Genomic DNA, 23,705 nt, shown 5'->3' on the forward strand with positions numbered 1-23,705 from the left:
CTCCGGGGACGCCGCTGCCTGACGGCTCAGCATCTTGACTTGTCAAGGGAGAATTAGGGCGCTGTGCCTTTCGGCGCAGCCCCGGGTTTGTCCAAAGGGCGTTCGCAGGATAAATTCTGCATCTTGTAGATTCGGAATCCGGGCTGGTGGTAATGGCAGAACAACATGCATGCCCTCGGCGGTGAAGAACTCGCGAAAGCAATGCAAGGCGACACATGCGTACAGCGATACGCGCCGCACTATTGTACGATGCGCATTATTTTACGTTGGCGAAAGCTAGTTGCGACACCATACGGAGAGTCCTGCAGAGCATTGCTCGGCTGTATTCATGCACGTTTGTTATGCGAGCAGAACGCATGGGCTTGGCCATTATTGCACACGAGGACCGGGCCCTTTCGCCGATGCACGGTTCCGAACACAGGCGCGAGTCCAGATTCAGATCTTCTCGAGCTGAATATACGTGATCATTTGTAACAAGCGCAAGTAGCTATTTCAAGTTTAAGGCATGTGTACTTTCCTTTCTCCCCCGAGAGAGAGAGAGAGAGAGAGGAGATTCTTGAGTATGGGAAGGAAAGGTTGGGGTAAAGTGCAGCGCAGTAGCCCCCGCTCTTCCCCCCTCCGAAAAAGAGGAGGAGGGCAAGTATACCACTCCCCAATTGTGGTTCTCTAAAAAAGGCCCTAGATGTATTGGTGGGAACCCGCACACTAAACTGAACGTGTCACAACATATGCCAACGACGATCCCGACAAGAATCCAGGTGAGTCAAGCGCCCGTAATGGCTGTCGTACAACGCTGCCCGGCAGGACACCGCTTACATCCGCTGCGCTTCGTGGTGGCGAACGTCGCCCGACGCTTGGGGACGGGTATGGCCAGTGTCGACAGCACGTGCTCCTTCCATCAAGCCAGCATAACGTGAAGGATTATGGGGTAATTACGTAATTTTTTTTTTTGCAAAGCACTTATCCAACTGCCATACGAGTCCACAAGGTTAGCCGAAATCAAGCAGCAAACCAGAACAAAGAATAACGATTGTGATATCAGTAATTATATCTGCAGAATAGAAGGAACTTTTCTATATGGGCGTCATATTAGAAACTGCTTTCGATTCAGTAGACAACTGCGATCATGGAGGCATACCTGTGATCAGGACAAAGCCTACGTACGTGAATACCTTAGGGCATGTGTGTAGAGATTGCATGGCTAATAATTATTCACAAAAATTTAAATTTAATATCATGGGGTTTTACGTGCCAAAACCATGTTCTGATTATGAGGCACGCCGTAGTGGGGGAGTCCGGAAATACGGACCACCTGGGGTTCTTTAACGTGCACCTAAATTATTCACAACGGGGGAATACCGACTAAGAAGGGTGCCAGGAAAGACTATCAGCAATGATACTCGCTGCCTACTCGGCAGTAGAACTGTTAGAGTGGAAAGTCTTAGATATGAGGATCAGCGAGAAATGTAAGCAGGCTGCGGAAACCACAAATTATGTCAGAATGGAAATGAGAAAGGATTAAAGGCTGCCAGAGGCCTTAAGCGGGCACGTGGAAAGAAGGCATTCTAAAGTCATGACCGGCAGCTTGCCGTTGTACTTGAAAAGGCACGCACACTATTGTATACCAGTACTAAGGATGGTCTATTGACTAGTGGCACGAGCATCGAGTGACACTTGTTTCTTGCGCAGTACTTCCGGTTCACCTCCCAAGACGACCGGGGAGGAAATTCAAAATAAATCAGAAATAGAAACAGTACAGTAGAAAATTCATGGGTGCCATTGTAGATATGAGAGAGCATAAGTTTAGTTACAAGTTAAGTTACTGAAGTGTTAGGAATAATTAGAATTAGAAACCATTGATTACCGCACACGAAATCGCGGATTGGTAGACGTGAGCACGACCTTAGCGAAATTCCCGGAAACCCAGAAGCTGAACGAGGAAGTGACGTCACACACAAGAGTGGCATGATGTTTCGCTCGCTAATTGAAAACAGTTGCCTCCGAGTTTGGTTCGTGCGTTCGCCTAAGTTAACCTAAAGAACACCAACGCCGAGGTGTGAGTGCCAGTAAGAGACTCAAGTCAAAGATTAGGGTCACCTACCATTCTTTTATTCGACTAACGATTAATCATGCATCGTTTTAGCCTTGAACAGAGTATCGTTTTCCATTTTTTACCGGACACATTACAAAAGTTGAAACACAGTTGTCTACTTTTGTAGGACCCTATTTTAGTGCGAGAAATGGGACCAAGTTGGAAATACAAGTGTATAAAGTGATCAAGAACCTAATTTGTTAAAAACTAAATATAGTTCGCACTAGTGGCCTCTGAAAATACATTTCTTATAAAATGGCTCTTAGAGAAGAATTAAACAACATACATGGCACTAGGGAATCTCTGTACAGTATAGTTACGCAAGAAACAAAAGGAATGGCAAAAATGCATGATGAAGCCGAACTAAAATATGCAAGAAATTTCACTATGCACCCAGGAAAAGATTACTGGAGCGCTATAACAAAGCTATTCCAAATTTCCTATTCCAGTTCTGCAATCAGCACCCCGCGATTTGTCAAAAACTTTTGGAGCACTCCGACTTCGTCTGTCTAACACGCGAGGTCATGAAAACCGCAATAGCTCTATCTGATATGACTGATTATGCATGATTGGACCGAACAAAAGAAAAATGGTTATTTCTTATTCGACGCGTTTTCGCCTAAGCCCACGGCTATTGGTCAAGTTTTCGGATTGCACCCACTTCACCTGCCTGCCACGCGACCTCGCAAAACCGCGAAAACTCGCCCAGTAAACGGACGTATACGCGTTAAAGATGCATTGATATGCCGAACAAAACGGAATTTTTTTCTAAATAGCCGCAGGCGGCCCCGTTCTGAAAGGTAAGATGGCTGCCGCTGATCGCTCAGGCACTGGCTACTCGGACCTGCCAGAGAGCACGGGTTTATTTACGTATCATAAAACTTTCTGTGCGGCCGTTTAACATTTTTGAGCCCTTTCGGCACGTCAACGACCTCGCTCTACGAACTCTTCCTTGCTGAGGATTGGTTTTAGCGGCATTCTTAACCCTCCGTAGCACGCCGCCGCGATTTTCGACCAGCCACCGCAAGCTAAGTAAGGGAAAGCGGACCAATCGCAGACGCCGGCACCACCCTCTTCACGCGGTTATAGATTTTCAGTGCGCTGGCTCTGCCACATCAAAACTCCACTTGAGCGTGCTCCTTTCCTCTTGTCAGCCAATCCGCCTCTTTCATGTTCCTGTGCTGCCCTCTGACGCACGCCGCTGGAAACGTTCGGAAGGGCGTCGGGGATTTCGCCGGTTGATTTGCGCACCTGCGCCCATGTTGAGAGAGAGAGATTCTTGCTTATGGAAGGAGAAAATTGGGGCGCGTCGGTTGTGCGGTTCGTGGATCGCGATTAACTAATAATGGTTTCTCCGGGGCAGCATGTCGTTAGCCCATCGAGTATACTGTGTGAACAGGCCCGAGTGCGCTGTTGTGGTAACAGTGCGGGCCGATAAAGGCACGCTGAGTTCCTGCCGACGCGGCTGCCTTGAGTTCGTTGTCGCTGATGTCTGTGATTGCACATCGCTTTTTGTATTGCTTTTACACATGCACTAAACATTTCGCATATTCAAGAAGCCTTCGAGCGCAGCCTTAATTCCACGTGCGTTTTGCCAAAGCGGTGCATTTGTTTACATCTACAGCTTCAGATCGCTGTTAGCTCTTCGAATATTGTAGAAACGGCGCATCGCTAATGTGAAATAATCTCAAAATGTAGCAAAACATACAGAAGTGTCAGTATGAACGGCCGAGTTCCTTAAACTGCTACTGTGATCAAGACGCATATATATTACGGGCTGTTAATACTGATTATCTGGTTTGTTTAACTTTATACTTAGTTTGCGCGTGCTATAAAGTATTAGAAACAACTGTGCTCGGCATAAGTCCCCACTTATATGCCGTGCAGTTCTCTCGCGAGAAGGCGGCTGCCATCGCTGACACCGTTGGCAACTGAGCGAGTTTATGCTGCTGTATCGAATGCACTGTCTCTTTCCTTTTTGACGCAGAGGTAAACAATGCTTCTTTGTAATTAAGAAATGTCAGCACAAAAACCCACGCAGACCCACCATTTACGGGAATGCGACCGGTAGCGATCGGGAACGATGACCAAAGTACAAGATGTTGGCACAGCGCTGTGTCGCCGCTTGCCGCTTACTGTGTACGTGCCGTGCGAAATGAAGAGTAGTTATCAAATCGCTATAGGGCCGCAACATAACTATAAGAGCGGTTTCCTTCGTCCGGACTGCTTATTTTTAAGTCCAGCTCCAGCGGGTACGCGAACTCGACGGGCTCAGGCCTAACCCAAACTTCGCTAAACAGGATCAACATTGACACAAACTTCACGTGCACGCGTTGAGAGGGTTGAAGCTCGTGCATGTCAACTTCGAAGGCATGTCGACGCATTTTGAGCGCGAATAATTATATGTACAAGTGAATAAGCTGCAGCTATCGCGCTGTCGGTTCCACGGCTAATCACGTAGGGTTCGGTCAAGCTATCACGGTCGACACTGATTTTGTCGGTGCTGTCGACACGAAAGCCCGTCGCGCTATATGACAACTCGCACCTATCGGTTGCGTCGTTGTCGGCCTATTACGATCAAATGATCTCAGTGACAGTGCTGCATAGTCGACCAATCGTCGGCGTCAGCGTCTTGTCGGTCTCGTATCGACCCAATGCTACCACGCCTTAAAATAGTACATGAAGTAAGGCACGCGCTGCCACCACCAACAACAGTGGGGCGACGCTGTAAGAAGAATGCGTCAGCAACGTGTTTTTGAAGTGTCGCCCAAGTGTAACGCAGGGGTTTATCGATAAATTTCACAGCCGTCAATGCAAGGCGGCATCTGCGTGGTTCACGGTGCAGTTCGGACCAAGCCGTGGTCCTTTTCAGTTTCAAAGTGGAGTTGCAGTCTTACGTACGTTTTCGGCACCGCACCGACGCCGAGCTACCAGTAGAGTTTTAACGCGGTACAAGGCACGAGCGTTTGCAACAGCGCGCGTCCAAGCGCTTTTTTTTATTCCCGGGGTACTTTCCCCCGATATCTGGCCGCGCGCGTCCCTTCCAAAACGTTTCGCGACTAATCCGCTAGGGCAGGGCGCATGCGCCGTCGCGCCGTGAAAGAGGCGGATTACAAACGAAAAACCGCTAAATGTAGGCAATGTTGTTCGTTATGAAAGCAACGAAAAGTGACCTCCCATAAACTAAGCGTTTGATTGGGTTGTTCAGGCAGCGCTGCGAGTCACCGCCCGACGCTTGCGTCGACGGTTACGTCAGTTTGACGTCAGGAGATTGGAATAGTTTTACGTTATAGGGCTCTTGGTTTAGAATTTTAATCAAATGATATTGCGCAGCAAAAAAATAGATGGACGTGAGAGGACGACACAACAAGCGCTTGGTGTGTCGTCCTCTCACGTCCATGTAGTTTTTTGTTGCGCAATATCATTTGAGTAATGGATTACCAACTTGTGCTGCTTTCACTGGGAGTTTAAGCCACATACTCTTTTCTACAAAGCGAAGGAATGTCAATTAGCAGGGATGTTTGGGTGAAACCAACACCTTTGAATGGCCACACATCCAGCACGCGAGAATAGACGCTCGGAAGCTGTAGGTTTGCTGCAATCGACACGAACTCAATCGCTGTACCAGTTATGCACTCTAAACCAGCGCGAATGCCGCGCCACGTCTTTAGTGGACTAGGAGTGACAGCGACTGCGTTGCTATGCCTTGAATTGCGAACAGTGCCGACGTTTATCTGCTCCTAGAGAACTGGGATTTCTTGGGCACAAACTGGAGAACGCGTCATCCCAGATCAAACTTCTTGCATATAATATTTTTATTCGACCCCGTCTAAGTACGCGTGCGTGGTCTGGAGGACCCGTATATTAAAAATGATGTTTATAAACTAGAAATGGTTGAGAGGAGAGCAGTAAGATTCATCTATAACGCTTACCACAAACTTGATTCGCCTTCATCACCGATGGCTAGTAACGACTTTTGGCACAGCGCAGAACTATTGCCAGGCTCTTGCTCGGCAGTTTAATAACCTTTCCCCAAGTTTTTCCTGGCAGAGCAGAGAGTCACAACCTCACACGAAACACCCTGCACGCGCGAACCTTTTCAAACACTCCTTTTTCCCGCGAACCAACAGCGAATGGAACGCACTGCCTCCAGATGTTTCAGAAAGTGACCTTCCCGACTACGAAAGTCACAAGTATAATTATCGGTAAACTTCATTATTCACACCGGTATACTCGTCTATTTTGGCAGCTCAGGAACTAACTTGAGATTGCTTTTTTTTTTCTTTGTGCGCATGATAATGATTTTACAGAACTGCATTTTTCTCCCCAACGCATATTGATCATGTTTGTCTCGGTGGTAATCACCAACTGCTTGTCTCAGTGGTAATGCTTGCTATATACTTTTGTATAACTTGTTCAGTTTTCTTCACTGTTACTTTTTTCAGGTGATACCTGACATTCAGGTTGACATGAAGTGTATTCGGGCCCGCTATTTATTGCACACTGCGTAATATAGACGCGAAGAGTATTGGGGAAACGCTGTCGAGGACGGCCAGAGGATTCCACGCTGCGATGAGATTTGCAGGTGGAGCAAGCGGTCGAAATAGGGATGCTTCGTTTTTTTCAATCGCCTAAGATAATTGATAATGCAACCATTTTTGTGTGTACACGAGTTACCGTCTGGAAACTTCGCGCAAAACAATTCGGGTGCAGGCACAGTGAACAGACGAGGACGAACCAGCCCAACAGCGAGCTTTTCTGATGCATTTTGTCTGTACCCCTAAAAGAAAGCGCAATGAACTCGCTCTTCGTCGACATCGGCCATCGAAGCCACGCGCAACAGTGCACGCGCTATTATGCGGCTCCGCAACGAACGCCACGAGCTTCGTAGTTCTGTGGATAACCACGCTGAACGTCTAAGCCAGCAACAATGAAAGGTCACCACAGGCGCTCAAATGGTTTCGCCAACACCGGAGATGGGTTTTCGATTGCCGCTTTATGTCCTGTAATCCGGCAGGCGCTGTGCACTAGGGAATTAGATTTGCGTCGCGATTTATGCTTAGAGATGCACACGTCCTGGCCGGATTGCAGGACACGTTGCAGTGAAGATGGCATCTCGAGTAATTTGCAGTACACCAACGTGTCCACTGGTATTTGCACCCAGCGTTTGAGTGTGCGCGCACGCCATAGCTGCTTCCCACGCGGTCACCCGTCGTTTGCGACAGCGTTTCCAGCGGCCGGCAGCTTGACGACGCCGGGGCGCGTGTTCAGCCCCGTCGCTGGCGGACGCGCAGTTGCAGCACAGCCGAGATGCACCGGCCCCACATTTCTAGCCGTTACAAGAATAATGTAACGGTGGGAGGAGATCGAAGCCAACCAGTGATACATTTGCTGAGCAAGGGCTATAGCGTAGAGCTGATAAGTTCGATACAGCTCAACTTCAAGAGCGAGCTTCTGTAAGTAGAATAGCCGCACCCGTTGGCAGGCTCGGCATATCGGCCGCAGATCATCGATGGCAAAAGAAAGGAACGCGGACAGAAAGTGCTGGAGATGAACCTTCACCTTCAAGAAGGCGTGGACGATAAGCCTCCGAGCGGCACCGCTTGGCTGCAGCGATAACGGCACCGAAGGCGACGACGCGATTACGCGACCTGCCGTCACCAAAAAACCAGCAACATCCGGCGGCGACGCACCTGTTATCGTCAAGGTCTGTACGACCCCACCCATGCATCATGAGGGCAGCGACGCCTCCCCCACCTCCCCCTTGGATAGCGGCGCCTTACAGCGGACAGGCGATGATCCGAGCATATCGAGAGTTACGTAAACCAAATTCTAGCGGTATTTTTGCCAGAGTGTCGAGGAAAGCGAAACAGTGGGGAGCCCCTCAAGCACGAGATACGATGGAGTGTCGGCGAGCAGACAGGCGTGACGTTGCACGAGCGTGAATAGCGGCACGGTCCCCGCGATAGGGGCGACGAGGAACGATGCGGAACAGCGGGACAGGGAATGTCGCCGGCGCGGCGCGCTGATTCAGCCAGGCGGCATCGAGTGCGGACTCGCGCAATTGCGACCGCGATAAGATAACCGACATTCGTTACGAGTGCGGCTCGCGCTGCTCGAACATCGCCGTCTCTGCGGACACAGCGTCCGCTCGATGCAGACGCGCGGCAAGGTGTGCCCCGAGGTCAGCACGCGGGCGAAAGATGCCGGTGTAAGCCCCGGCGCAACCAAACACCCGCAAGAAAGTCCTTCGCGCGGTGAACTGCGAATACGTGCACGGTATTACACGCGCCACAAAATAAACAGCACGTCCGTGTCGTGCACTGCATTGGCCAACACCGAGTTGATATCGTAGAAGCCTCCGCCATATAACAGGCCAGTGTGGGCACGACTGGTACGACGCCCGAGTCGATCCAGTAACGGCCGAGCCGCGCTTTCTCTGGCAACACGCTTCTGCGGATGACGGCAGATACTCGGAACGGAAGGCTCGCATGGTTTGTTACTTGAACTGGGTATTTTAAACATGACACTCATGGACGAGCGAAATATGCTGAGGAATACTCAGTAATGTAAATGAAAAAGAAACGAAACAGCGAGGCGCTAGTGCTTCAGTGTCGTCGCTGTTCGTGTTACACTGTTGAATAAAACTACTCATGGAAATTGGATTTGAAAATGTAGACCAGCGTTTGCTTCTACACGCATAGTGGAATATATTCCGAGAAAATGCAAAAGAGCAATGATGAAACACCAGTAATTCACAGGCGGCAGATTAGGTTAGGGAAGGCTACATGGGACCTATAGCTGTTAGATACGTTCGAATAACTCGAGTAGTCAATCGATTCTAGATAAGTGATTTCTGTTTCGCGCGATTCCAGAGCGGAATGTTGCCAGGAAAATCAGTTATGTGCACGACATCGTGTTGACCCAAATTGCGAAGGGAAACGCAAAACGACAGAGAATTCCCGCCCAAATACAGTCTTTTACAATATGATGCCAATAGCAACGATTCTCGCGCAGAACTCTGAAAACGTAATTGTGGCTTTATCTCACGCCTAACTCTGTTGCACTTCACTATGACACTCGCAGACTCCATAAGAGATACGGTGGCACGCAATGGAGGACCTTAAATGCTTCGAAAGAACGCCTGCACATGTGTAAGAAAACACATTTAAGTGGAGTAACGAACGTGACCGAACGCCTCGAAAGCCTCTCAATGATGACGCCAGACCAGTCCTTAAAGTGAATGGTTATATACTCAAGTAACACAAAGTAAAAGAAGGAAGCGGCATTGGCGATGTAAAAGGTTCTCCGAATCGCCCTCCGAGTGAATGAAAAACTGAAGAACCTCGCGCCAAAGATAAGGCCTCGGAGAGTTATCGGGTGCGAACAAGGAACGCCACGGGCTCGTAGGAATAGCAAGAAAAAAAGGCCCGGGCATCTGGCGGCGATGAGATTCCGGCAGCAAATCCCGCACTGGGAAGGGCGAGCGCCTTCAATATCCCAAGTACGAAAGATTCGGAAGCCGCGGGCGGCATCGATGGCGAGTGGCAAGAGACCTTTCGTATAGGTTCGCGCACGGAGAAAAACGAGAAAGCCAAAAAGGTGGGGGGGGGGGGGGGAGGGGGGTCGGGACGGGAGTATGAAAGGACCAGACAAGGCTCGCGCCTCCAAGGAAAACGTTCAAGCATTAAAAGAAAAGGAAGCAACACAGCTGGTATCCCGTGGCGCATACGCATTACGATGAGCGAGGAACCGGCTCGGATGCGCAGAGGCGAACGGCGCGGCCGGTCGTGTACGGCCGAGAATATTCCGGTTTCTCGGCAAACACTCCGCGTGACGGCCACACGAAACGACTCGTCGGCCGTTGTACGCATAGCGTAGATGTGACCGGGCCGCCACGTCACACCAAGATGGCTCGTACGCGAATCAAGAGTGCAGCTATCCGCCGTGCAATAAGGGTCACCTGCAGTGACCGCATTGCGTAATAATGACGGAGGTGCGCCCCAACCGGTGGCGTGGATACTAAAGCCCCGACGCGGGGCGGACACGCGGTGTGCGCGCAGGGGGGCGATCTACGCGAGAGGCGCACGCCGTATCACGCCGACTGCAGGTCCGAGGTCGTCGCCGCCCCACGGATGAGCATGAATGGGAGCGCCTTGAACGAGTCCCTAGGCTCCACAACATGCTTCGCACGATGCCGCCTGCGAGCCACAATACATGCTGGTACGAGGATTGAGCTTTAGTGAACAAGTAGCGTTGTCCAATGCAGCAACACCGAAGAGCTGTGCACGAACGGTTTCACGGCCGCTCGATGAGGAGCGCTGTAGACGCGCGACCGTGTTGAGTGGCCGATGGTGACGTTCAGAAAGTGAGCAATGCAACATTTCGCATACTGGCAATCGCATCGTTGTCTGCCAGTGAATATGCACTGCGTCATGGCGCGGCACCTAATCTAGCCGCCTGCTGCGCGCGTTAAATTTATAGCCCGATGCTAATCGTAGATACAAGTAGGAATCTTAGGATGACTGTATAGTTGCAGGTACAGACAATGCTAGCGCCTTCCTGCGCAGCACTGGAATAAGCTACAGCGGTGTACAGTTGGTCCGCATCGATATCGAAACAGAACAATTGTGTAGTATTGCTGTCTTGGTAATCAATCCATATATCAAAATGTCTGATAGACCAGAACATAAGGGATCAGTTAAGGCAGTACAGGCTGGCTGGGCGATGTTTCGAGAGCCGGAGCAACCGTTCAGAGGCGACGTTGACAGCGGTGCACGCTGCGTTGGTTTTGCTTGGCTAGCGTGAAACCGATACACAACGCCTCGGCCAGGCTTCGGATGCACTGCACTATGGTTAGTGCCGCCTCTGATGTCATGAAAAGCGCAGCTGGCATCACGACGAACTTGACGAGTGGGCACTTTTCGGAAAGATTAATAGTGTCAGAATCGAAAATAGCAATGGTTTACAAGGACACAGAGCTAAAACTTGGGTTTGGCGTACGTAGAGAACATGCTCACAAATGTAAAGGCGCGAACGAGGAAGGCAACGCCAGTTCGAATTACGTAATCTCAGTGTCAGGGTATACATTTCAAAGCGACGGATAGCAATGCGGCGAACCGAGGCCATTTCTTTCTACGCGAAGAACATCGATGCAACTTACAAAAGGCCCGAGACTGGGGTCACTTGCTTAGCATTCGGCGTCCATGCGTCCCGTTCTAAGTGATTGCGGTTTCGTTTTGCGCGCGTTTCTCTTTAGTATAGGGTGTTAAGATACACCGCTTTCGTAGACCTTATCTTACTGTATATAGGCTGCACAGATGTATAGATGAAAGCGGCCATGTGACACGGTAGCCACTGTTTACGCGGCGAAAAGAAACTCGGAAGGAGAAGACGTTTCTACGCAGACGTGGTTTCCTTTGGTTCCTTAGAAATCGCTCGACAGCAAAGAAAATCTCGCCCTTATCCGGATACGAAGCTCATCGGAAGCCTATGGGGACCTGTGGACTCTGGTGAGGACTCTTCTTTGCCTTGTCCTACTGATCCTGCTCGTCTGATAGACTTAAAACAAGCACGGCTGGCGCTTAGGCTTAGTGCGGCCGGGCCGCCGCGCTCGCCCGACGCAGAAGTGTTTCTGCCAGATGTGAGCTCCTCATCTGTACCTTCCACTGGACTGCAACGCGTGACAACATCCATGCCAACTATGCAGCCGAAGTGTGCAACTGATAGCTCGAACACCCAAGATGCAACACCGAAGGCCAGTCCTCTTCGTGATGTGAATGTGAACCTATCTGCAGTCGTGCCGACGGACACTGGTGACCCTATGGACGTGCAGCCGTCTGGCGGTTCGACGAATGCAGCCAAGCGAGGTCCCCCTATCAACGTGCTTCAGCAAGACGCCATCGCATCGGAGCAACCGGCAAAAAAGGTAAGGGCCACCCCAGACAATTCCTCCACGAACTCCCTCACGCCCGCTCCCTCTCAGTCTTACCCAACGCCCAACCCTTCTCAATCATATCGAGTTCATATACGCCCCCTTTCAAGCTACGACATAACTTCAGTAGCCACAAAATATGTCCAAAAGGTCATCGACCAATCTCTTGAAACCACTGGATACAAAGGGTTCGCAGCATATAAATCTACCAACTCGATCACTATGCACTTGGCATCTCAGTGATGTGCAGAAAATGTGCACTTTAACATCTATCGCACTGTCAGAAGATGAACACCTACCTGTGCAGTGCTACTTTGCATCGGGCCCTAATATACAGAGGTGTGTTGTCTATGGTATTGATCCGGAAGACACCCCTGAGATAATATGTCGTGAATTGACCTCCACGACACACAGGGTGCTCGCAGCTAGATTCATGGGCAAAAGCCGTACATGCTTAGTGACGGTACAGGGCCCTCAATGTATCCCAGAACGGTTTTATTACTATGGTTGCATATTGCGACCTAAACCCTACCTCCCTCGAGCAATATTCTGCTACCGCTGCTTTCAACGTGGACACATGCAAGCATTTTGCCCACAGCGTACTATTGATCCAGAAAAGCTCACACCAGAAGACCAACCACGATATCGATGTGGCTTATGTAAATCTGATGAGCACGATATGAGAAGCATAAATTGTCCGACTAAACAGAAGGCCACAATACGGATACGAAAGGCTACACCAAAAACGACTATAGTAACAACACACAATCGTTACGAGGTTCTTGCAGAAGAGCCAGAGATGCTCTTGGCAGAAGGAAAAGCCCCAGAAACACAACTGTATTCTGTTCTTAAGCGTGGCAAGCAGTCGCAGACAAAGAAACAAATTACCGGAACCTGTCCCACGACGATAGTGGAAGAGAGAATAGCCTAGAGGAATTCGAAATCCCACAGGTAACGCCAGAAGAAGTAAAGAAAGCCTTAGGAGCTATGCAAAGGGGGAAGGCAGCTGGGGAGGATCAGGTAACAGCAGATTTGTTGAAGGATGGTGGTCAGATTGTTCTAGAGAAACTGGCCACCCTGTATACGCAATGCCTCAACCTCGAGCGTACCGGAATCTTGGAAGAACGCTAACATAATCCTAATCCATAAGAAAGGGGACGCCAAAGAATTGAAAATTATAGACCGGTCAGCTTACTGTCCGTTGCCTACAAAGTATTTACTAAGGTAATCGCAAATAGAATCAGGAACACCTTAGACTTCTGTCAACCAAAGGACCAGGCAGGATTCCGTAAAGGCTACTCAACAACAGACCATATTCACACTGTCAATCAAGTGATAGAGAAATGTGCAGAATATAACCAACCCTTATATATAGCTTTCATTGATTACGAGAAAGCGTTTGATTCAGTCGAAACCTCAGCAGTCATGGAGGCATTACGGAATCAGGGTGTAGATGAGCCATATGTAAAAATACTGGAAGATATCTATAGCGGCTCCACAACCACCGTAGTCCTCCACAAAGAAAGTAGCAAAATCCCTATAAAGAAAGGCGTCAGACAGGGAGATACGATATCTCCAATGCTATTCACAGCATGTTTACAGGAGGTATTCAGAGGCCTGGAGTGGGAAGAATTGGGGATAAAAGTTGATGGAGAATACCTTAGCAACTTGCGATTCGCTGATGATATTGCCTTGCTTAGTAACTCAGGAGACCAATTGCAATGCATTCTCACTGACCTGGAGAGGCAAAGCAGAACGGTGGGTCTGAAAATTAATATGCAGAAAACTAAAGTAATGCTTAACAGTCTCGGAAGAGAACAGCAGTTTACGATAGGTAGCGAAGCACTGGAAGTGGTAAGGGAATACATCTGCTTAGGGCAGGTAGTGACCACGGATCCGGATCATGAGACTGAAATAACCAGAAGAATAAGAATGGGCTGGGGTGCGTTTGGCAGGCATTCTCAAATCATGAACAGCAGGTTGCCACTATCCCTCAAAAGGAAAGTGTATAACAGCTGTGTCTTACCAATACTCACCTACGGGGCAGAAACCTGGAGGCTTACGAAAAGGGTTCTACTCAAATTGAGGACGACGCAACGAGCTATGGAAAGAAGAATGATGGGTGTAACGTTAAGGGATAAGAAAAGAGCAGATTGGGTGAGGCAACAAACGCGGGTAAACGACATCTTAGTTGAAATCAAGAAAAAGAAATGGGCATGGGCAGGACATGTAATGAGGAGGGAAGATAACCGATGGTCATTAAGGGTTACGGACTGGATTCCAAGGGAAGGGAAGCGTAGCAGGGGGCGGCAGAAAGTTAGGTGGGCGGATGAAATTAAGACGTTTGCAGGGACAACATGGCCACAATTAGTACATGACCGGGGTAGTTGGAGAAGTATGGGAGAGGCCTTTGCCCTGCAGTGGGCGCAACTAGGCTGATGATGATGATGATGTGCATCAGTCGGATGATGACCATGATTACATTGACGCTCGGATAGACGCACTGGCCAGAGAGATTGAGCGACTACGCAAACAAAGAATTGGTAATTCTGCGTCGTCAGAAAATGGGACCAACACGTGACGCATCAACCAGCAGTTGGACAGCAGTTTTATCAACTTGCTCAACTAACGTTGCTCATTCAGAATTGCCTGCATCATGGCTAATTCTCTGCAGCAGCTGTCACAGGATGGAATTATACAGTGGAATTGTCGGGGCCTAAGCTCCAAGTTAGGAGAAATTAAAACCAAGCTTCAATACAATAAGCTACATGTATGGGCACTGCTTATTCAAGAGCATAATAAGCTATGCTCCCTGTCCAATTTTAATAGGTATCATAACCCATCTATAAGAGAGATGTGCTACTACAATGGCTTCAGCTCCGGGAAAAGCTGCAGTTTACATATCATCGCATATTGCTCACACAGTGATCTGGAGCCATGGTGTAGTAGTAATCAAGAAGTTGTCGGGGTCCTGACACGACCAGTGAAGACTCCTGCCATTCTAGTGTCATTTTACGCCAGACCGCAGCGCACACGTTTGAACCTGGGGTGGATAGCCCATCTCCGGTCTACGTACCCGGGAATTCCTATTCTCGTGGATGGAGACTTCAATGCCCCACATACAGAATTGGGGTACAACTCCCGAAGAGGATACCAAGTTAAAAACATCATGAGCGATGCCACTTTTACACTGCTGAACCATCACGCTGTGGCTACTTGTGCTGTACCCGCAGTATCTAGAACAAACGCTCCAGACCTCACGTGGTGGTTGGGTCCTGGAATTCCGCAGTGGCGGGTGGAACCAGATACATGGGGCAGTGATCATATGCCAATAATGATTGGTTTGCACAGAACGTGCATAAAAAAAATTCGACGACGAGTAACAGTCACGCATTGGGATAAGTTTCGGGAATCATCGATTGATAAAGTACCCTCAGAGCACTCAGAAATTCTTCCAGCTTTGCAAGAACTGCTACGGAGGAACACCACTGTAACCACAGTTGACGAGGAACAACCTCAACCGGACCTCACCCTTTTGCAACTTTGGGCGAAGCGACGTCAGGCAGAATTGTATGCGTCGCGGAATCCCGATGCACCAGGTAGCCGTGCACGTGCTAACCATATAGCGGCGAAGGCGCGTCAGCACGAAAAGCAACTTTCTCGACGACGATGGTATGAGTGGTGCGAGAATCTTGGATCGGGCATTGGAAACAGAGCACTTTGGCGTACGTTCCGGTCAATGGAACGCGGTTATAAGCAACCTGACCCCGCAGCGAGCGTTAGGTTAGCGATGCAGAGTTCGCCACATCAATTTGCAGAACACGCTGCTAGAGCGTTTTTCTCGAAATACGATCAAGAGTTGCCTATAAACTGCCCCCAAATTGACGAGTCTGACAACCTCCAAATCCGAAATATCCAGCCCTTTCAGCATGGCCGAACTAATAGCGACGATTGAAACTTCGAAGCAACGAACACTTGGTCTCGATGGTATTCCTTATGAGGTTTTCAAGAACATGGAAGGAGGAGCTCTCGACGCACTTCTTCAGGCTATTAATAAAGTATGGGAGACTGGAAACATTCCACCTGATTGGAAGCATTCAATTGTTGTCGCGATTCCGAAACCAGGAAAGTCCAAATAGCCTGCAGTCTCAACGCCCAATTTCACTAACCTCAACTGTCTGCAAACTCGCTGAAAAGATGCTGGCCACACGAGTTTCCTGGTGGCTTGAACGCCACGATAAATATCATCTTGCTCAAATTGGATTCCGTTCTTACTTGGGAACTGAAGACTGACTTTCTATCTTATCAGACTATGTTTTACAGGTTTCTCCACACAGTCACGCTGTGCGCACGGTAGTAGCAACAGACATAACGAAAGCTTATGACAATATAGACCATGAAATCATATCCAACCTCATCGACCTGGGACTTCCACCACGGGTGATAAGATTCATCTACTCATTCCTTCAGAATCGCACATTTGCGATTAGAGTAGATGGAAGGCAAGGATACTTCACATCGAACAGAGGAGTCCCGCAAGGTTCGGTTTTGGCTCCTTCTCTTCAACGTTGCTCTAATACCTCTAGCTTGGCAACTACATCGGATTCCAGATGTGAGGTTCTTAATCTATGCGGATGACGTCACTTTATGGTCCGTGCATAAAGATATATCTAGACAAACTCAACAGCTTCAAGAAGCCCTTGATGTGCTGAACTACGCTCGGAAAGCAGGGTTGGACATTTCCGCCCAAAAATCAAGCTATGTTGTGGTGGGCAACAAGAAAGGACGCACAAGAATCAAGCAGCACCCCTTTACATTTAGACTCGGTGCAGTGACAATCCCTGAGGCTTCCGAGGTCCGCATACTGGGTCTCGATATTCACCACTCCGGCAGTGGTGCACACTCGCTCCGTAAAATCAGACACAGATCGACAAAAACACTTCACCTTATTCGTCGCATTGCAGCAAAAGCAGCTGGAGCTCGTACTGACGTAGCTCGACCGTTGGTGCGTGCAGTCTTGCAGCCACGAATTTTATACCAAGCACAATTTCAACGGCTGACTTTGGCACAGCTGGCACAGTTTGAGACGATTAATCGCGATGCTATGCGCACAATCACAGCACTGCCCCGCATCACTCCGATACCAACCTTACAGGAACACGCCCAGCTCAACACAATTGCAGAGCTAATTTTGCAACGTGAAAAAGCACGTGAAATGAAAAAGCAATTTATTCCGGCTGACGCTGGGTTGCATGCTCATTTTCACCGCGGCTCTCGGATTGACAATCAGCCCTATCCGATGCCTCCCTGGGAATTCAACAGCATCACAACTAATAAGCCAACGAAGTTACGACGCAGCGATACAACAGGTATTATTGACGAACACAATATCGTCGATGCATCATGCGCTAACACCTGCAAAGTCTATACGGATGCTGCCATTCTCCCAGACGGCGGAAGGACATCATTCCTGAGTACTACGCATAATTTCATCAGCGGCCACCAGCGCTATTCATCTACGGAAGCCAGCGCTCTAGTAATGGAACTTCAAGCCATCCACGACGCTGGGCAAGACGCGACATCTAAGCTGCCTACCATCAAGCAACTAGATATCTTCACTGATTCTTTAGCGGCTATTCAGGAACTCAAGAAGGTTGATAAGGCGATGGAAATCTGCGAGACAATACACACTATGAATAGTAAGACAGCTACTTGCGTCAAGGTACACTGGATTTAAGGCCATTCAGCGAACCCTCACAACATTGCTGCTGACCAGCAGGCACACTGCCCTCCTAATCCTGATCTTCCGCCTATTCCCCTCCCACCTCAACCCCTTAACTCGCTCCGAGCCCCTAAAAACTTTCTCCGGCAGGACACACGCGCTCTTATCCCACCGTGTGTCTGCTCCCTCCCCCTTCACATTACTATAGGGCGGAGGAAGTGCTTAGGAGGCTTCGGGCCGGGGTGGCCCTTACACCGGCTGTTGTCTCAAGGAGGAACTGGTCGCATTTACCACTGGGTGCTACGTGTCCATACTGCTCAGTTCCTGTGATGGAAGCAGATGCATACCACCTAATATGGACATGGACTGGTTTAAAATCGGAACGATCGCGTCTCCTATTGCAAGCCGGCCTCCGCTACAGTGACAACCAGCTATGACCGCTGGATACATAAATTCCCCAAAACACTGCTTCATACACAACACAGGCCTCACAGCCCACATAATACACATATACGCATCAAGAATTATGCCTTAAGGGCAAGTCTTTATCGCAATAAAAAAAAAAGAAAAGAAACTCGTACCAGGCGACGGCGGCTGCTCTGTCACCTCGACTGGAATGGCAGCAAAGCGAGTGCTGGAAAGGTCAACACCGAGTCGGAAGGAAAAAGGACACGGCGGCAGATTCAACGGTGTGGAACGACGACGATGCAAGGGGGGCGGACAGAACGGTTTCATACAAAAGTTGTACACCCAAAAACAAAATTTTATGAACCACGGTGTCTCAGAAAACTCATTTCCCGAGTAGCCTGTAGCCATTTAAACCGTATACGACAACGTTGGTATATTTTAGTCGAAGCCCGAAATGAATTCACCAGGCTGCCTTGTGAGGTTGCGGAGATTTTTAGCTTTGTCGCAGATTTTATGGTGCGTAATATATTGCGGCCGGGTGTACGTGGCTAACAAAAGCTTATTGCGCTTTTTGTCACCTTTCTCCGCACATTGCCGGCACCCACAGTTGACAAGTGGTTTTTAGCACCGACTAACCACTCACTAATGCCGTTTGGCCTTGACGGCAAAAAAAAAAAAAAAAATCTGTACGTTGCAGTGCGTCTCGGATTAGATCGGAACCCAATTCGCTCTAGTTCGTGTTTAAAAATTTTTCAAGCTTGTGACGCTTTTTTTTAATATGAAAGAAATGCGTCACCACGGAGGTATTAACTTCATTTTCATTGAAATAAAATAACGGCGCTTACAGGACGAAAGCAGGACCAAATACCAATGGACCCAGAAGCAGTTTCCGTTAACGCACACGGGCTTCCCAAAGGGGAAATGCAGGGACACTGACTCGCAAACCGAGTGGCCGGAAAGGAGTCTGCTAGTGTGTAGCCCAGAAGTTTGCACCGCGCGTGGACTTGAGCCCCACAGGTGCCGGCGGCTAGCGCGACACGTTGGTACCAGCGCGCTCTGCTGTGTCGGCGTCTGCTAGCTGCTGCCACCGTCGCAAAGGGGTTGCTGCACGGAGACAGACATCGGCTGCTCCGCCCTACAGCAATGTAACGGCAGTGATAAAAGGCAACGCCCGAATGCAGAGCTGAATTGGCCTGGCATCCCGTTGAAGTTATTCCGCATGTGCAATGCAATTCTACGCACCAACGGGTATTTGTGGCGACGTACCGTACCATTAAAGGTAAAGAGCCAGCGTTGCCTAGATACTATATATGCGTTGTCTATATAGTATATCCACTCCACGCCTCCTATGGCCAGCAACTCTGCTCAAACTTGATTCAAGACTTATCTGCCACAATGAGCTTATCCAAACACCATAACGCAGAGTATCGTCAATAATAAAAAAGTGTTAACCATGCACGCCCTCCGGAACTTAAAATGGTGATTAGATTGGAGACTGCGTAGAAGGCGTTCACATGACGTACTGGAGGTGAGCCAGAGCCGCGATTTTTTAGCGATGCTTTTTCCGATACTTTTACTTTTCGTGCTTAGTATGGTCATAGCGACACTCCTACGCTTTATCAGTGGGATCAGCTGATGAGGATAGCTACGTGGATAGGTCATCTAATCAGCGGGCTATGCATGGTGGTAACAGCGGGTTTAAATTTATCAGAAGACGTGGCTACGACATCATGGCCCTGAATTCGAACAGGCTAATATCTCACCAAAAGCCGTACAACTTCCTCCTCAAACAACGCGCCAACTTGGCCGCCGGGATCGCTTTCTTGGCATGCCGTACGATTGGCCCAGCTCGGCCCGTGGTCTTGAAAAACATCGTTTAACCTCGGCCACAGCGTAATATTTTATCTCCCCGGACGGATGAGCTTATACATTTCGATGACGCGTGCATGTTCGCGCAAAATCGCCTGTATAGAGGTACACGGTCGTCCACTCTTAGTCAGAATGCCGCTTCGTGCTGCCGGCGCTCCGCGGGGCGCCTCTGTCGGGCGCCGGAGAAACTATTGCGCAGCTGCAGTGAGAGCCGCAGGCGGGGCTTCGCGCGTCGTCTGCTACATTGCGCCCTGTACTGCGTTGAAGTGGACTTCAAATTTGCCCTGCCTCCGCAGAACGCCGGCCGGAGAAACGTTTCTGAATAAACAAAAGACAGCTGAGAAGCCTATCAGCTGCTTTTATCCCGTTGCAGCAACCGTAGCAAAGTTTCCTGCGTGCCTGGTGAAGTTGAAACACACAAATAAGCATACTGGGGAGAAAATGCGCGCCTCGTGATATTCGAAACTTTATATTACTGCTGCAGCACTACGATCCGCCAATATTTTTAATTTTTGGCGTCTTGCTGAGTAGCTGGTAATAAGTGTTAGCAGACGATGCTGTTGTCTGCTGAAATCTCGGCGCAACGAAAATTAATCGGAGCGGAATAGTTATTGTCGAGGTGGAGCTACATTTTCTTTCTCCTATTTTACCTTCCCACAGATAGAGGTAGACGGCCAGGTAGACTCATCAGCGAATGAAAACAATCCCTAAGGTTTACCAGGACCTCAGTCTTCAGCTTTGCATGGCTTTAAGTAGTTGCTGAGAGGATATTTATTAAGGCAATAGCGTTTAATTGTTCCTACTAGCGTCCATCCGTTACATCTTAGGTCACGTGACCCTAATATCACGTGACATCACGGTGCAACGGGTCGTGGTGTCACATGATCCCTCTGCCACGCTTGCGCCAGCTGCTCTTCTCATCTGTCACGAAATGAATTCAAGCGCTGGAAATTCAACTCAGTGTAATGAGTCGCAAACGGCTGTCGCCTTCCCGAAGTTGATAAACCCCTATGTGCCTCCAACGAGTTTTACAGTTCACAGGTGGCCGCAGGAAAATGTGCCGTACTGTGCTCCCACTAAGTTCAAAGTATGTGGCTGGCGTATTGAAGCAGGACATCTTGAATTGGGTATGTGGAGAATGTGGACAATACTGAGGGCCTAGTAAACCTTAGGGATTGTTTTCATACGCTGATGAGTCTACCTGGCCGTCTACCTCTATCTGTGGGAAGGCAAAATAGGAGACTGAAAATGTAGCTCCACCTCCACTATTACTATTCCGCTCCGATTAATTTTCGTTGCGCTGAGATTTCAGCAGACAACAGCAGTCGTCTGCTAACACTTATTACCAGCTACTCAGCAAGACGCCAAAAATTAAAAATATTGGCGGATCGTAGTGCTGCAGCAGTAGTATAAAGCTTCGAATATTACGAGGCGCGCATTTTCTCCCCAGTATGCTTATTTGTGTGTTTCAACTTCACCAGGCACGTAGGAAACTTTGCTACGGTTGCTGCAACGGGATAAAAGCAGCTGATAGGCTTCTCAGCACTCTTTTGTTTATTCAGAAACGTTTCTCCGATCGGCGTTCTGCGTAGGCAGTGCAAATTTAAAGCCCACTTCAACGCAGTACAGGGCGCACTGTAGCAGACGACGCGCGAAGCCCCACCTGCGGCTCTCACTGCAGCTGCGCAATAGTTTCTCCGGCGCCCGACAGAGGCGCCCCGCGGAGCGCCGGCAGCACGGAGCGGCATTCTGACTAAGAGTGGACGACCGTGTACACGTAGCGGCGTTCAAAAAGCGCCAAACAATTCAGCGCGAACCACATTAGAAGCAAGAGTAGCAACGCGCTGCGTCACGGTGAGGCAGCGCCCAGAAGGCCAGCTCGGCCGACGCTCCAGAAGGCCGGAGAGTGCCCTCGAAGGTGACTGCAGAATTACGGTGGCCGCAAAGAAGCCGCCCAGACGTCGGCGCGACGGGAACTCGTTGCGGAGAGTTAAAACGAAGCGAAGAGGACGGCGCGCCGAGGGGCGAGGAGACGCGGAAACAAGATCCTTTCCTAAAAAAAAACGAGCGAGCACGTGGGGCGTGGTTCCGTCCCGGCGGCCGCCGCCCGCACGGGGAACGGCACCAGCGCCGCACGAGCCGTGGCTGCAGTCCGGCGAAGTCGGGGCCGACGTGCACTGTAAGCACGTCTGTTAAGACCTTGCCGCAGGCGAGTTCACGCTTACAAAGCGGCATTTGCCCAAACACCGGGTCGCGTCAGAAAATGCGCAACAAACGCAGGAAAGCCGGCGAGTACGCATGGAGCTTCCGAACTCTGCTGGCGACCCCAGGGAAACGCTGATAATGCGAGAATTTCGCTAAAGGCCTCCGACTCGTGCAATAGCTCTCGCTGTTTGTCTCTGGCATGGAGACGATTAAATCGTGTATTGCACGCATACCGCCCCACCGCGAGTGAACGAATGAACGGCCGCACGGTCTGTCATAAATAGCCGTGCTGGCTGGCACATCAGTGTAGCTTCTTTTATAGACACGCAGGCACCGTGCAGGTTGGTCTACAATGATGGCAAATGGCCACGAATTGAATTTTCCATAATAAAACTGCTCAGGGCTCCCCTGTTCTGTCCAACATGCGCTATATTTTAAAGTTGTGTGTACAGAAATCAACCTTTGGCAGGAGAAACGTTCTTCCCGTCTTCATGAAAACGGTTACGTGTTCAATTTTGAGACTACGCGAATGCATTTATGTTTTCTCGGCCTACTAGCACGCGTTTTTTTATGGCCCTTGCTGGCTAACTACGCACGGTAGCCACGCTACCTCACCTCTCGGGCCGCTTCCGAACCACGAGCGCTGCAACTCACACTCCTGTACCGACGGTGACCCGTAAGGTTTCCAAACACTGCGGAGCAGCATCGAGAGAAAAAGCGACGGGAAAGCACGCGTGCCAGAAGCGCGGCACAACGTTTAGCGATGCCGGTACTACAGCACGGGAAGCCGCGAAAAGCATCGACGGCGAAAGAGCCCAAGTGCTTTGCCGACGTGCACTGCACGAAGAGCACGCCTCTGCGAGTACCCACGTACCATAAAAGCTGAACCGCGCACGACCCTACGCTGACACAGGCGAGTTCAAGAGGCTGCGAGGCTAAATGCCGAGCCGACGTGAGCAACGCGCCCCACGTGCGGCGACTAGGGCACACGCCCACCATTGAGTAGCAGGCAACGCTCCCTTTGCTGCACATGAAGGGGTCGCGCCAGACCAGTTGTAAGCGGAAAGGAATGCGGCGTCGAGGCTGCGGACACTCACCTGCTTCCCGAGTGCCTGGCAGGCGGCGGCGACGAGCAAGAGGCATAGCAGTAGTTGAAGGCTGCGATGCGATGCCATCGTGGGACATCGAATGCGGCCTAAACCAGCGTCGACACACGCAACACGCCGACTGCCGCCGACAGATTTGAACAGGCGCTTTCTTTGGCGCGCTCGCGCCCTCTCTGAACACGCCGACGCGAACAGCGCCCCCGCCCGACAGCCACCGACGGCGCTGCCCCTCCTTTGCCCCCTCCGGCGCTTCTTACGATCGCCGTACGCGATCATTTCGCGAAACGAGCGTCTGTGCTGCTCATCTCCCTTTTCTTTCTTCCTCTCTTTTTTTTTTTTTTTCTTGGAGCCCTCACCTTGGGTACTTAA

General features: G+C 49.9%; 1 protein-coding gene across 27 annotated transcripts in view; it reads right to left on the bottom strand.

Annotated features, from left to right (window-relative positions):
* Positions 1 to 23,495, bottom strand: part of trol (terribly reduced optic lobes) — a 623,238-nt gene extending 599,743 nt beyond the window's left edge. For 19 of the 27 annotated variants that reach the window (XM_075684204.1, XM_075684193.1, XM_075684194.1 and 16 more), the window contains exon 1: positions 23,328 to 23,494. In XM_075684204.1, coding sequence (XP_075540319.1) covers positions 23,328 to 23,405 — 78 coding nt within the window. In that variant the 5' untranslated portion in view covers positions 23,406 to 23,494. Of the gene's footprint in view, positions 1 to 23,327 lie in introns of all 27 variants that reach the window. The other 8 variants (XM_075684207.1, XM_075684206.1, XM_075684205.1 and 5 more) reach the window with 2 other exon arrangements.
* Between the last annotated feature and the right edge of the window lie 210 nt (positions 23,496 to 23,705).

Source organism: Dermacentor variabilis, chromosome 3, assembly GCF_050947875.1.
Source record: "Dermacentor variabilis isolate Ectoservices chromosome 3, ASM5094787v1, whole genome shotgun sequence".
Lineage (NCBI taxonomy): Eukaryota > Metazoa > Arthropoda > Arachnida > Ixodida > Ixodidae > Dermacentor > Dermacentor variabilis.